Below are 16,382 nucleotides of genomic sequence, written 5' to 3' on the forward strand. Positions count from 1 at the left end.
AGGCTGATATGGGAGTCCCAGGCTGCCACTTGGAGACGTGTGATGTCTGGGTCTTTGCTCCAAGCCAAGGGCCATATCCCTACCATAGCTGGGGTCTGTGTTGATGTCTATGACCTAGGGTACCATCAAAGGCCATATGGATACCTGTGGTCTGAGCCACCACCTGAGGCCATGTTGACTCTAAGGGTCAAACTGTCACCAGTACCATACCAATCTTAGTGGATCATGGTGATGGATGTTCAGGCCCAAGCTACAGCTGAGGGCCATGTCTGTATCCGTGGTCCCACTCCTTGCCAGCCACCTCAGCAAGAGAGTGCCCCCTTACACCCCAATAGCATAGGCAAGGAAGAACTGGCCCCAACTTTCCATGGCCCTAGGAAAACTGTCCCACACCTCAGGTGCCACAATTAAAGAGCTGAGAGCTGGCCTGGCACCTCACAAACGCAGGAGAGGTGGCCTGCTAGGGCGTGTGTGAAGGGACCCATCCTGCAGAACATTAGCTGCAGGATCTCCATGACTTTCTTTTTGATGGGGAGGCTACAAGGGTGAAGGCTCTACATGGAAGGACTTGGAAATGAATGGGATAGGGGTACATGATGTGAAATTCCCAAGTAATGAATAACAAGATTTATATATTTTTAAAAAGTTCCATATCTTCCTCTTCTACTCTGTTTTATTACATTTCAAAATCTGAAAACCTATCAAAACTGTTCAATGCATAGGTGTTAAAAGTGACCCTCTATAGTGAAAAGCACAGCCGGGAAAATCTAACACCCTAACACATGGACCTAAGGAGCATCATGGAGAGAAGGCAGAAAGATTGCGAGAGTCAGAATTTGGGATGTCTAGGTGAAACCATGTGGTCTGGGCACAATAGGACTCCCATACTGAACTTACAGCAGGTGCGCTTGCCTGCAAATGACCTACAGGAGACCAAGCCAACCAACATTGCTGCATGGATGGGGAGGAGCATAGAAGCACCCACCTCTTATCTGCAGAGCTGTTCCAGGCAATGATCGTCAGGCAGGACAGGAAGAGTCCGTTTTTATTAGGGCTGTGGACCCCAGCAGCAGGTGGACTAGATTTCAATGATGGTTTAACATCCGTGTACATGTGAGTACCTGGAATTATATGGGGTGAGTTATTAAAAAGAAAGAATAAAGTAACAGAGGTAGGGTAGATATGAATTTGCTGAGTGGGTTGAAGCTATCTGGGAGGAGTTGGAGGGTATCGGGGAGGAGTTGGAGGATATTGGGGAGGAGTTGGACGGTATGGGGGGGAGTTGGAGGGTATCAGGGAGGAGTTGGAGGGTATCAGGGAGGAGTTGGAGGGTATGGGGAGGAGTTGGACGGTATCGGGGAGGAGTTGGAGGGCATGGGGAGGAGTTGGGAGGTATTTGGGAGGAGTGGGAGAGAATGGGAGGTGACTGTGAACAAATACAATGCATACATGTATGAAATTCCCAAAAGATATTGTATTTAAAAGGTCTAATTCCCTAACAGTTCTTTCATTATTGACTTCCTCCCCTCAAGATGGACTTGTACCCTATGAATATAAAACCATTTATGTCTTCTAGAAAGAAAACCTAAGATTTCTTTTTCATTCCTTAAACTTGTCATTAAGCAGTATTGCATGTTGGGCCCGCCCATCCCAGTTGAGAAAGCATATTCTAACAATTTCGAAGCTGGTATGGGAGGAGACCCAACTTTAGCAGTTTTTAAACCCCACTCCAACCCAACCACTACATTTCCAAAGGTAACCACACAAGATTATCATCTCTACATGGTTCGGCTAATAAATATGTTGGCTTTTAAAATGTGTGATGCTGATCACACTCATATGGGCTCCTCTTCGTCTGGGTACAGAGGGCTGCTGGGTAGAGCAGTGAGCAACAGATCTCAGTCTTGTAATCAAAGGGCAAGCAGGTGCTAAGCTGTGATACTCAGTGTATTCCATAAAACAAATGCATTTTCTACCAGTGGTATTTCCAACTTACGATCTCTTTCAACTAAACCCACGGAAAGTCACATCACTGTTCAGCTACAGAACATCTCCATTGAGCATGAATAAATTCTTTCACTTCAAAGCATTTGTTGAATGGGTACGTCTTCCCAGGCAAGATTTTAGAAACGAATGTCTAGCGGTGAGGAAAATAGCCCAAAGCCTTATACCCCCATCAAGTCCACATTCTCATGCCGTCTTTGTATTGCCTAATATCATTTCCTGCTTGGTCCAAATCTAATTCCTGCCTACCATTAAAACTGCTTCAGGAAGAGATTGCCACGTGAGTGCTTACTAAAATAGCACTTGGCTTCACTTCAAGACTCAGATGTGCTGACAGCCTTAAAACCTGGCTGATGCTGACACAGCAGGTAGAACACAGGAGCAAGGCAGTGCTCTTCCTTAACACCACAGCTCCCAGGCCTCAAGGCCAGCATCCAGATCCACTTCGCTTGGAACTTTCCAGGTATCTTGATATCTGGCCAAACACCAGACCCTACCCTGTATTGGTTTCAACTAAGAGAATTGGGGTCACGCTCATGTATGTGGTCCCTTGATGTTGAGGATTCTCTGCCACCCTTGAGTGAGGGATTCACTCCAGTGAGAGCTCTTCGCCTCTCTTGATACTTAAAGAAACTGAAATCTTACCATTTGAACAGGGGAGAAATCAGCAGGTTGTTTAAAACACGTATTTTATATATTTGGTAATAAATACCTCTTTATGTTTTATTAGGAGGAAAGTTAGGCTTCAGGTCTTCCCTACAAATACTATCTTACTCCTACGCTCAACTGCCTATTATACTTAAAGATGCAATCATTTCAGAGGAATCTGGTGAAAGATATTGTTGATGAATCTCTGAGACAGTCTTTGAAGGAGACACTCTAAAGGTAGACAGACGTGTAGTTACCACCGGACTCTGCCATGTTTATGCAATCAGAAGCCAACCACCTCATATTATTTAATCAGCTTACACCACCAAGTATTTTTTATTTTTTTAATTTATTTATTTATTAAGGATTTCTGCCTCCTCCCCTCAACCGCTTCCCATTTCCCTCCCCTTCCCCCCATCAAGTCCCCCTCCCTCATGTGCTCAAAGAGCAATCAGGGTTCCCTGACCGGTGGGAAGCCCAAGGACCACCCACCTCTATCCAGGTCTCTGTAAGGTGAGCATCCAAACTGCCTAGGCTCCCCCAAAGCCAGTACGTGCAGTAGGATCAAAAACCCACTGCGATTGTTCTTGAGTTCTCCGTATTCCTCATTGTCCGCTATGTTCAGCTAGTCCGGATTTATCCCAAGTATTTTTTAAAAGACATGGAGAGCAGGAAGAAGACTAGAAAACTAAAGCATAGGACATATGAACCTATGAGGAACCACTAAGAAGAACTGGGAAGTTGGCAAGGTTGTGGTGTGTTTGTGGCCATGAGAGAGATGGAGATAAAAACTAAACTACTACTACCAGGGTTTAGTCTGTTGTTGGAACAGGTTTGTCTTTCTTGGGCTTTACTTATTTCTCTATCTTTTCTCTTCTTTGATTTCTTTTTTTTCCCTTTATTGCAAGTCCTTCCTGCTACTGCTGAGACACATACACGTCCACCAGCCTGTGGCCTCTCTGACAGGATTTGAATGCCTCATCTGGGGCCATATTGGCAGAGCTGTGTCTATAAATGCCAGAAATAAGAATAAGAGAAACATGGCCAGTAAATCAGCATTGTGGCTCTCTAAGATCAGTTCCCACCCATAGGCTGGCACATGATTATAAAAAGGAATGGGAAAAAGTACCCGTTGCCAATTTTGTCATTTAGCTCCATCCCAGAAATAGCAGGGCGGGATGTTTGAGACACACACCTGATGGCTCTGTCTGTAATAGAAAGCCGGTGTGGGAGTCTGAGATCTCACGTCTTTGTGAAATAGGTTGGGGAGAGTATGTGATGTCCTTAAAGCAAGGAAGCAGCGGCTGTGTGAGAGGCCCACCCAGAATTGATAGGAGCTTGCTGAGATTTCAGTTTTCAAGTGTTACTAGGAAACAGAGAGCAATAAAAGCAAAGCGTGCACATAGTTTACAAATCTGCAAAACAAAAGATGACTTTTAAAATGTCATGGAATGAAAGAAATAGAGAGGACAAGGAGATGCTGAAGTCGACTATCATCGTGGGCAGGTGTCAAGACAACACACCAGTGTTCCAGTGACTGAAGCCCCAGCGTTTGTACTTTGCCAGGAGATGATGTTTCTAGACTTTTCAGGGCTGGCAAAATTTCAGTTGTTTTTATTAGTCATAATGTCTGGTTGGGGATAGATTAGGGGTTCTGAATCTGCTTTGTATGCACACTTCACTAAATCAAACCTGCAAAATAACTGGGAGAGACCAAGAGAGTTTCATGTAGCTCTGGAACTCAGTGTATAACTGAAGATGACCTTGAACTCCTGATCTCTCTACCTCCACTCAGTCTTCTGACTACCAGTGAATAAAGAAGTTTACATTTCCCTGTAAAATGTAACTTAAGGCAAGTAAATCATGAAGGAAATGAAACTTTTCTCAATAGAATTTAATGGGACCAGGCTATTGTCTGTTTTAACTTCCAGTAAAATGGTGACTCCTTCTAACAGATACCAGCACCAGCTGATGACATCATAGCAAGAATGCTATGCACATATTGGTAGAAAAACAGTCCAGGTAGCAAACAGAAAAATTCCCCCATCCCGAAGGTAGCCACACCCTATGGCAAAGCTTGTTAAGTTGCTACTGTTCTTAGCTAAGGGGGGTTAAAGTTGCAGATAGAATTGTGTGAGCAGGTGAGCACAGAAGGCAGAAGGGCGAGGTTGCCCTAAATTAGCTGCATTGGTTGCTTGCCTCATTGCTACAACTGAAACACAAAACAGAAATAGCTCAAGGAATGAGGCGTTTACTTTGGCTCACAGATGAAAAGGCTAGCTGACGATGGCGGGGACAGTCTTGGCAGCAGGAGGTTGAGGCAGATTGTAACATTGTATCTGTATTAAAGAAGCATGGCGCACTGAATGCTGCTGTGCAACTTGCTTTCTCCCTCTTCTGTTGTCCAGGATACCAGTCCATGGAAGGGTGCTTCCCACCGTTAAGGTGGATCTTTCTACCTCAATTAACCTAATTCAGATAACCTCTACACAGAGTTTCCAGGAGGCTACCATACTGTAGGTAATATCTCAGGAGTATTCCAAGCAGCTCGTCTCCTAGATAATTCTAGATCCTGTCCAGATGACAGTATTAACATGAGCCTAGGGAAGTGAGAAGCCTAAGGAAATCACAGAGCTTTGCTCTATGGTCAGAGTGCTTAGTGGTTTTTCAACTGGCCCCTGTTATCTTTGAAGGTGGAAAGAGGGCATGAACTGAGGACTGGGAGAAGCCTATAGAAGCTAGACAACAGAAAAAGGTTCTCATTCAACTGTGTCAAAGGAACCAGCCCTTCCAGCACCTGGAATTTAGTCCCATGGGCCCTTAGGAAGAATTCAAACATTAAGTAATATTCGATACAAAATTTGTGTTGTTTAATATTAACGAATTTATGGCTTGTGGTTCATTAAAACAATAGAAAACAAATGCACCCCGTTTCCTAGAATTTGTTCTGGATACAGTCATAGAAAATTCAATCCGAGACTGGTCAAGACTCCTGATGTAACTGACAATTTACAGAAAACACAGCAGTCAGAGAAACCTATATGAGATGATAAGGCACAGGAAGAGAACGGACATTGTATTTTATCAAAATAAAGAGAAATACAGAGAGGAGGGGGGATATGAGAAGGATGAGAATGAATGAATACAGAAGCCTCAATGTCTGGCAAAATATAGGTAAGTGATTCATTATAGAAATGCTGCCTGGAGGCTATAGGAAGCTACCTAGCATTTTCTATCAACCAATAATGGTAGAAAATGTCATTCAAATAAGCAAATTATTAGAGAGTAAAACATATTACCAGTGAAGTGTGGGCATTAATATGGGTATTTGTTATTAACACAAGAATGATTGTTAGGGTTTGATATTAAGGTATGATTGTCAAGAGGCATTGCAATCATTTAAATGGTATTTGGATTATTTTTGACCAAGGGGGAGGGAGAATGGAGGCGGGCATGATAGGGAGCAAATTGATACATGTTGAAGGTGGGTGATAAGTGAGTAGGTGATGCCAAAGATTTCTGCCTTTGAATATGTTTTAGCATTAACACATCAAATACTCTTTAAAGTGCTAATCACTAATTAGAGTTCTCAAATGTCTGAGGATCCAAACAAATCATATGCAGACACAATTTGACCCCAAGCTGTTGGTATGAAATTTCTGCAAGGGATTTGGGATCTAGGGTATTTCATTTGTACTTAGAGAATCATCCTTTTCACCGCTCCTGCCTTCTCTGCTCTGTGGAGATTAGGGATGAGGACCTCCTCTTTCAGTGCAAGTCAGTGGCTAAGGGGCACTCTCAGAATAGAATTTGCTTGGTATAAGTGAGCGAAAAGAATAATACGCATAATTGTATTGAACAATGCCTCCTGGTATTTTATGTTCGTTGGGATTCCCCTCATCTCACTCCTGCAAGTAATAAAAAGAAGAAGAAGGAAGGAAGGAAGAAGGCAATAACTGTTTCAATTTTTGATAGCCTGGGGTATTTTGAAATGTTAGCTCATCATATTTTCCCTGTTGTGTCTGTGTGTCTATTTCAGGATGGAATGGGGAACTTAAGAATCACAGAAAAGGGTCTGAAGCTAGAAGGAGACTCAGAATTCTTACAACCTCTCTACGCCAAAGAAATCCAGTCCCGACCAGTAAGTTTCTGATGAGAAAAGAAAGCAATTGATGTTCTGAAATCTAAATCTGGGGAAATGTACCTTGCTCGACGCTGAGATGGCACATGGGGATGGTGGTTAAATTGGCGTTTGACTTAAGACTTATGTACAAACTAGCTGTGGTGCTGTAAACAAGGTTGTCACACCAAGTCCCTTACTTTTGTGGCAAAGATGGTAGTAGCCACTGTTAGCAGGATTCTAGATGATGCAATGAACTAGGAGATAAAAAAACACAGGAAAACCCCAGTACTAAACCTGTGCAGGGCAATATTACTATTATTTTTAATTGTCAAGAACACTGGTTTTCACTTACAATTTATTCTCCTTGTTGTTGTTTCTTTTGCTTTTTTGAGACAGGGTTTCTCTGTAGCTTTGGAGCCTGTCCTGGAACTAGCTCTTGTAGACCAGGCTGGCCTTGAACTCACAGAGATCTGCCTGCCTCTGCCTCCCGAGTGCTGGGATTAAAGGTGTGCGCCACCACCACCTGGCTCACTTACAATTTATATGTTGTTGCCCTGCTGTCAACCCTCAGTTCATTATTATCAACTGTGACCTAAAATCGTATTTAGTGACTAAATGCCAAGTCCTGTTGAGGTACAGGCTGTCTTTGCATGCATAATAGATGTTTTATTTAATTCAAATGATGGTCATTGTGATAAAAACCTTTTGCTACCCCATTTTATAAATTAGTGAATTAAGACATTGATAAATAAAATGTCCAGAATAACTTTCAAAAAATAGAAAAAAAATTTCAATTCTGAAAATCTAATTCTAAAGCTTTATTGTTAACTAGTCTCTTGCATAAGACTTTCATTTTTCTTTCTTATAGTAAAACACACGACTCCTACCTGCCATACTTTCGTGAGTCCAGGTTATCAAGCTTGGTGGTGAACGATGTTCATTGTTGTTGGTTGGTTAGGGTTATGGTCTGAATGTGAACTGTCCCCTCACATAGAACAAAGATGTTTCCTGGGATAGATCTGGGTAGCACTTTCCCCTGCTCACTGTGTCTTTAGTCTGTCAGTCTCTATCAGTCATGGTGGTTCATATCACGTCATTCCAATCATTTGTATTATATGCCCTGATGTCCCTTACCCTCTGCTCTTGGTTTACAGAACTGCAAGTGTACACAACTCGTTAAGGAGTCAATAAATTAGGTTTTATTTTTCCCTTTAGAAAAGTAAGAGGGAATACTTATTTTTAAAAAGATTTGGGCTTTAAAAAATAGTCACATTCATTGCTATGTGAATGACTTTATGGCTTGCTTCTTATTTTTCTCTCCTATGCCTAAGTTCTCTGTAGCCATTTAGTTCTTGTGACAACACCTCAGCCTTTACTGATTATACAACTGATAAATACAATTGTATACATAGAGGCATACAGCCTTAATAATGTCCTGAGTTGTATTGTGACTTGACCATTACAAACAAGATATTATCACAGTCCTCTTGTTTTGCCATGCAGGTTTTTCTAAGATGACTTCAAATGAGTAAAACATACTATTAACTTCAGAACTTCTATGTTATACATTCATCCAAGACTTATCTTTTATGATAACCAAAGTTCAGGACCCAATGAGTCTGCACTTCACCTACCCCAGCACCTACCCATAATGACGAGTACCCCTTCTGTTGCCTTTTTTTTCCTGCAATTTCACATTGTTTGGTTTCCTCCACATTATTACATCTGAGAAACTTGCACTTTTAGGCCTCAGTTGTATAATATTCTATCATGTACACATGCACACATTTTCTTCATCCACTCATCTATTCGTGTGTGCTTAGATTGACTCCATGTCTTGGCTCTTGTGTAATGTTGGAATAAACGCAGGAGTACTGACAGCTCTTTGCCATGAAAATTGTTCTCATTGACTGTGTCTTTTCAGAGCTGATCATTCTGTCATATGAGAGTTCTTTTTGTTTTCTGAGTATGCACAGGTTCTAATCTCATAGGGACCACCTACCAGCAGCATGTGAGAGTTTTGGTTTCTATACCTATTTGTCAGCACACACATCTTTCTTCTTGCTAATGTCCCTCTAGAGGATATGGGATGACATCTCAGTTTCCATTTGCATTTCTCCTCTCATTAGTAATATTCCCAAGAGCACTCTTAACAAGCCTACCATCCTATTGTTGTGTGTCTCTTTTGTAAAAAAAAAAATGGCTACTCAGGTCCTTTGCCTTTCCTTAATCAAATTACTATCCTTGCTATTGAGTCCTGTGCACTCTTTATATATGTTTACTTCAGTTCTTTGTTAGATGCTACTTGTTTTGCACGTGGAGAGGTTGGTTTCTCACTTTTGTGAGAAAATGCCTTTGCCATACAGAATCATTTGTGTGTATTTGATGGAATTCTGTATATTTGTTTATAGTTGCTTTTAATTTCTTCATTCTTGGTTCTTATAAAAAATATCAAATCTCAAAGGCAAGATCAACTTCACCATTTTTCTGTTAGCTGTTTTATCAGTTAGGTCTTATCTTTAAGTTTTAGTCCTTTTTACTATGATTTTTGATTGAATTCCATCTCCCCCTGCTTGCCTTCCTTCTTCTCTATACCTCCACATGTGAATGTGTATATCCAGTTTTCTTGGTACTATTAAATAAAGGGACCATTCTCTCCCCATCATGATTCTGGGTTCCTGCATTAGAGAACCGTTGACTGTGTGGGAGGGGGGTTGTTTCTGGGCACTCTGTTCTGTTTGGCTCATGAGTGTTTGATTTCATTCTGGGGCCATTTACCTGCTGGAACTGTAGGTCCAAATTGCCATTAAAAAAAAAAAAACTACGAGACCTCCATCTTTCTCCTTTTCCATTTTGAGATTGTCTGTATGTACTCTGGCAGGAGGTGGCACTCTTGGAACTTCTACTGGAGGCTGAAGCTGTGACTCTACCTCTAACCATTTTCACTCTGTCTCAAGAATGTGCCTCCTTTTTTTGTGTTCATCCTTCTAATGACTACACACACCAAGTTCAGGTTGGGCAGATAATTTGGGATTCTGAATGTTTTATCTGAGGGGGGAAATGTCAGAACTAGTGTGGGATGACAGACAGGAACACTGATCATTTAGTTGTAGTGAGCTATGTAGAAATCAAATGGAGGCTACAGTGGTGTCTCCTGAATAAGCCAAACAGCTTCGACTCCCAGCTGAACATATTGCACACAGACCAGTATTTTCCATGCCACTTGCATGGAACATGAGCATCTTGCTGTCTTTAATTAAGAAGTTAACTGGACCATGAAATATTGCCCGGGTAAATAAAAATGATTTGTGCTAAGTCAGAGTGGGGCATTAGACATCTTTGCCTTTCCTTGCTCACACATAAATCAGGGTAGTAGGCCTCGTGGAAGGGTCATCTATAAGCCCATCTGTACAGCGAAACCAGGCACCATTCCCACATGTATCTGCTAACACGTTGTGATTTATTGTGGTCAATACTGCAAACCAGCTGCTTGCCTTTGTTTTAAACAGGCAACAAATTATGAATAGATAAACACTGGCACTGGTGGGTTGGTTTTCCTGGGCAACAGCTGAAAATATTCGAAGGCTTTTGGTTGCTGTAGAATATAAAGGACTGGTAAGGCTTTTATTCTTCCCTTAGCAAGAGAAGTTGTGTCTGATCTTAAACCAAGTTACAAGGACTATGGAGGACTTTGCTCAGGTGTCAGTTATATTTGCATTAGCCACGATTGTGGTAAAGGAAGGAGGCATAAGCTTGAAGTCTGGGACTGTTTAATTGTATGACTTGAGGGTTGTTGGCATTCAGGTTACCCCATCCATCATTCTGGTCTCATTTTGAAGACCCTGGATCACTGAAAGTCATTTTTTTTAAAGCTAATCTCATACCATAAACATTCCTTTATCATCTGGGTGTGAAGTATGCCTCACAGAAACTAAAAAAAATATTACCTATCAATTATAAAATGGGACAAGGTTGGAAGGAGTCTAAAGTAGAATAGGAAACAGGAATAGGCTGAGCTAATAGAATGCTGGGAACGCAAAGCCAAAGTGTGACCGTGAATTAAGATCTTTCCCCACAGCAGAAGAAGTCCAGAATTTATTTAAAACCTCTTGGATAGGAAGAGAAGTTAATGGTGGAAAATTAGTGTTTTGGGTACACTACTGATTCAAAGTTGGACAGTCAAGTTCTTTTCATGATGTCCTGTTGATGAGCAGTGAGCTTTTGAACAAGCTCCTTCGTGTCTCGGTTTCTTTGTCTTTTGGAAATGATCAGTGCTTTGCTATGGCTTATTGAAAGTCATAGACTTCATTAAGCAATTTTCCCTTGGAAACCCAAACCCAAAGTGATGGGGGCCCAGCAGCCTGTTCTACCCCCTCTCTGACACCCTTGTTACCAGGCATAAGATACTTAGTAGGTTCCATATACCCAGTTAGAAAGTTTCTAGCCTCACTCCATCTCCAACAGCATTTACATAGAGGCTTTCCCAAGACACCCCATTCAAAACACAACCCTTGCCAGGGGCCTCTGTTTCCTAACATCACTCCATAATACATCATACCAATTTATATAAATTTATGTAAATTTACAATTTCCTATGTGAGTCTCCTGCTCCAGCAAATCTCCTTAACAACACAGACTTACAAGTATGATACTAAGGCTGTATATTTGTTCTAATATAGTAACCATTTTACTGTAGACAGGTATCTTATGTCATTAGTAAACCTTAAACACACATATACACATGCATACACATGACCAGACTCTAAAGCACCACCTTCCTTAGTTCAGATCCTGGGTCTACCCATTTGCTAGGTATGTGAGCTTGTGCAAATGTCTTGACCTCTCCTGTGACTCCCTTTGCTCCCCGAGAAAATGGGGACAGTTCTAACTCTGCCTGCCAAACCTACTGCAACACTGTGAACATGAATATATGGAGCTTCTAGAAAAGTACCTTGAATACAAGTCAATAAGTTTGAATATGATAATTATATGTTGCTAGCATTTAAAAATATTATCATTTTCTCTGTTTAACCTCTGAAGTTCTTAGACTCACATCTGTGACAAGGTAAGAAGCAATGAACGTTCTCTTAGGCCCACACTTCTCACTTAGAAACAGGACCAAGTGTCTCTTTTGCAAGAGTTTGTGTGTCAATTAACTATATTTTCATGCATATGCTAAGCATTCATTCACATGGCAGGTGGAATGAGCTACAATGTAGGGTGATGGGAGACTGACTACTCGGTGGTGGAAAGAGATACAAGTGTTGTAAAGGTGTTGAAGCCCATCCCACTTTTCTACACTAAGAACGTACAGACATTTGGTCCATGTTGTCTATAAGCAAATGTAAACTCCTAAGAATGGAGACATGCGTGGACCAAGAATTAAACATTAGCACTTCCAGACCTTCAAACTGTGGAGCTCCTCAGCTCCATCAGTGGGCTTCCGCAATGTCATCAGGTCCCATTTGTGCCAAGAGCCTGTGCTGATACAGTGCCTGGTACACACTGGTGGAGGACTGCCACATCTGTGCTGACAACAATGGCCCCTTGGTGCTGTGACGACTTTGTGATTACTTCTTACCACTTAAAATTTCAGAACTTAACATTTAAGAACTAGCAACAACAACAAAAAAATGAATGCATGCCAGAGTCCACTGTGGTTTGATTGATGCTCTTTAAATGGTAAAGGAACATCTAATTTCAATCCAGGGGCATCTCACAGCCAGCGGTGCCTGTGGAGCTCCTGGGAGGAGCTAGGTTTAAGGTTTAAAAATGGCTCATGTTTTGTTATACTCCTAAAAGCTTTGCTGTTCTTCACAATTAAATTGTTAGAAAAAAGTTATTAAAATGTTTATTTTTTTCATAATGTTTCAATCAAAACAGACTCATCTTTCATCAAGGCTTGTAGCACCGGGTGCTTCATAATTGCTATTGTGTATTGCACTCTTGGTCTCAATTTAAAAAACCTTGTTTCTTGTCAAAATCACAGATGATTGTTTGGAAGATGTCATTTCAAAGGTGGAAGAGAACATTTCTTTGGCCTATGAAATGATAAGCAAATCTGTGCTGTTCCGCCGGGTTTGGTGACCTCTGGAAGCAGCAAAGTGTAACCTTTCGCTGAGGTGCACAGTCAATTATTACCGGCGATGTTTTAAACAGCGGCTGCCTAAAATTATGAGCGTGGTACTCCCCATCTCCACGAGGGATTCTGTTCTTTATCAGCAGAGTTTCTGCCCCCAAGCAAATACTAAAATGGTCTTGTGAAGAAAATGAAGCTTTTAAGGCTAATAAATATGCCTCCCATGCACCTGTTGTGGTTCACAGGAAAGGAAGAGGGGAGGGTGGGTTGTGACGGCAATCGCCAAGGTGAGGGAATGAAACAGACGGCTTGCCTGTCCTCCTTGCTTGCTGCAGGAGTGTGCCTGGCTCCGGCTATGGAGCCATACAGCTCAGCTCCAGCTATGCAACATCAGAGTCATGGAAATGAAACTGCCTTCTCTCAAGAGAAAGACGCAAGTACAGATGGTAGAATAATTGAAGTGTTCTACCGTCAAGCGACATAGACTGGTTTTAGCCCTCAGTCGAGGCTCAATTTTGTTGCTAAACATGAGGGGAATATTCATGGCGCGTTGAGGTATTCTTAGGTGGTAGCTCGTTATGACATGAGAAATGGAGTTGGGTTTGTTTTTCAGTTATTAGCATAAAACTATTGCTTGTTCCTCACTTGGGTTGTTAACAGGAGTCCCTCATTTTGTAATTTTCCTGATAGTTATTTTTTTATTTGCTTTTTATCTGAGCTTTTTGAGGTGCAGAAGTTACGACCATGCTTCCCATCGCTACCACAAACACTCAAAGGTGCCACAGCAATTTAAGTTAGCAAAACATGGGGCTAGGAGAGCTATGACTGAGGTATATCACTTCTGTTTGACCTTTAGTGGTTTATGTAAAAGCCAGTTCTTTAAGAGATGACAAGGAGCTGGGCGGTGGTGGCACATGCCTTTAATCCCAGCACTCGGGGGGGGGGGGGGGGCAGAGGCAGGCGGATCTCTGTGAGTTCGAGGCCAGCCTGATCTACAAGAACTAGTTCCAGGACAGGAACCAAAAGCTACGGAGAAACCCTGTCTCGAAAAATCAAAAAAAAAAAAAAGAGATGACAAGGGATTCTCCATTGTGATAAACCATTCTAAAGGGAAGAGCATAAAACATTTGACCTTTTACATCCTTTGTGTCCTCTTCACTACTTGAGAGCATCCATCCTCCCTTCAGAAAGACATGGCAGTGAAAGCAGCCATACAATATGACTGAACTTACTTTGAATGTTGACCTTGGGCTCCTCACTTTCCAGAACTATGAGATGATAAATTTCTCCTGGTTGTAGGTTATTCTGTACAGAATTGTTTGAGTATTGTTACAAACAGAAACTGAACTGTAACGTACAAGAGGAAGTATTGTAAAAATAAAACAGGAATTGGCAGCATGTGACGGCATTGAAAGGGCAGACGTGACTGGGGAGATGGCTCAATGGCAAAGCACTTAGTGCCCTAGAGCGAGGACCCACGTTTGCATTCCAAGAGTCTGTATAAATCCAAGCACTGTAGCATATGCCTGTTATGCCAGTTCTCCTGGCTGCATGGGAGGCAGAGACAGGAGAATCCCTGTAAATTCATAGGCCAGCTAGTCTGGTGAAAGCAGCAACATCTGAAGAGACCCTGTCTCAAGCAAGATGGGAGACAGGGACAGACACCTAAAGTCATCAGGAAATTCACAGGGTTGTCTAATACAAGGAAATTAGATTAAAAATGGAATAAAAATTGTAAGTGTATGGCCAACCACGGCACAGTAGCGAATGGTGGGTTGGGGGTCATTATCCTCTTTTCATAGATAAGGACAAAGAACTCTTTTGGTCTGAGTGCTCGTCACTACCCACGCCACAGGCTAACCAAGGTCCTGTGAGATCCAGTAATATTGATTATAAGGTCAACCTGTATATTTTGATTTTTGTTAAGTTGGCTTCACAAAATACCTATTTTTTTTTCGGTTACCCCCTGGGGAAAAACTTAAATAACCCACAAAGCCTAGCTTTGTTTGGGCTTATGCTTACAGCCTTATTCAGTAAATTCCTGGCACAAAAGAGCCATAAAGGCTCTACTAAGTAAAGGGGAAATTACCCTGTAAAGAGCTTTGGACAATAGAGCTATTATTTTTGCAGGATAACTAAATAAAAAAAACTGTAGGAATTAAATACATACTTTTTTTTTGATATAAGATCTCAGACAGCCCAGGCTAGCCTTAAAGGTATAACATAGTAGAGGATGACTTTCAACTTTTGACCTTCAGCCTCCATTTCCTGACTGGTGGGATTGCAGGCATGCCACCCCAAACGGCTTTATGCCACGCTAAGGAACGATTGCCAGGATCCGTGCATGCCAAGCCAGTGCTGTATGCACTCAAGGCCCTCCCCAGTCATTGGTGGCTAAGACTACTCTTTGGAGGAATTGAGTTTGGGTTCTATTGAATATTGACTATCTTTAATAGATAAAACAAGGTTTGCTGTTAGAGCAAATAAACTAATAAGTGTAAAAAGCAATTGCAGCGTAGCCCACAGCAATTGTTTATGCATGTTTACTGAATTTCACACTAAGAAATATGTGCCCGAGCCTCCATGCTGAAAAGCTAGTAGACACATATAAATGTCCCATTTAATCCCTTCATGGTGACACTATGAAAAATCCGTGTGGCAGTCATCTCACTAGGGACGTGCAGTCAAAACACAGAATGAACACAAGACTCATATCCCAATCCACCTGGATCCCCCTTTTATTTATAAGATTTAATTTTGCTTTTATGTGTATGAGTGTGTTATCGGCATGTCTGTAAGCAGCCTGCTCGCCTGCAAGTGTCCAAGGAGGTCAGAGGAGGGTGTCAGGTCCCCTGAAGCTAGAGCTACAGGGGCTGTGAGCATCCATGTGGGTGCTGGGGACTGAACCACATCCTCTGCAGGAGCAGCCAGTGTTCTTACCTGCTGAAGCATCTCTGCACACGCGTGCTTCTCTCCCCAGACTGGATGTTAATACTGACCTTTATAACTGAGATGTTTCCTATCTTGAGCAGTAGGAGATAGATATAGGTTATATTGTGCTGTTTGCTTAACTTCTTTTCTTTGTAATTTGCAGAAACATGCAGACCTCTCAGTAGTGCTACGAAGATTAGAGAACCTTACTCCCTTTTGCTACTGCTTACTTCTTCTCTGGTCCCTTCTCATACCCCCCTCTCACAGCTTCTAGTCTAGTTTTCTCCTCCACTTAAATCACAGATCCTCTATCGAAGGGGACTCTAACCTGTGGCCTGTAGGCGGCACGTACCCCAGGATAACTATGAATTCAGCCCAACACAGTATGGTAAACTTACTGAAAACATTATGAGATATATTTTTATAATGTTTATTACACAGTTTCTGAGCATGTGCTTTGTAGACGAAAACATCACTTTGCAATGTCAAAAGCTGGACACACCTGACGGGCTGTACAAGCTCCCACTGCATCATGGCCTCTTTCTACTTATACCTCTATTTGGAACTGTAGTAGAGTACCTTTTGGGAACTAGTCAA

The 16,382-nt window shown here is 41.9% G+C and overlaps 1 protein-coding gene across 2 annotated transcripts in view; it reads left to right on the forward strand.

Annotated features, from left to right (window-relative positions):
* Window positions 1–16,382, forward strand: part of Sgcd (sarcoglycan delta) — a 682,952-nt gene that overhangs the window by 470,810 nt on the left and 195,760 nt on the right. For both annotated transcript variants that reach the window (XM_041676147.1, XM_041676146.1), the window contains one exon: window positions 6,692–6,793. In XM_041676147.1, coding sequence (XP_041532081.1) covers window positions 6,692–6,793 — 102 coding nt within the window. The remainder of the gene's footprint in view (window positions 1–6,691; window positions 6,794–16,382) is intronic.

This window comes from Microtus oregoni, unplaced genomic scaffold (genome assembly GCF_018167655.1).
Source record: "Microtus oregoni isolate MIOR12 unplaced genomic scaffold, Mior012 000027F_ref0000203, whole genome shotgun sequence".
Classification (NCBI taxonomy): Eukaryota; Metazoa; Chordata; class Mammalia; order Rodentia; family Cricetidae; genus Microtus; species Microtus oregoni.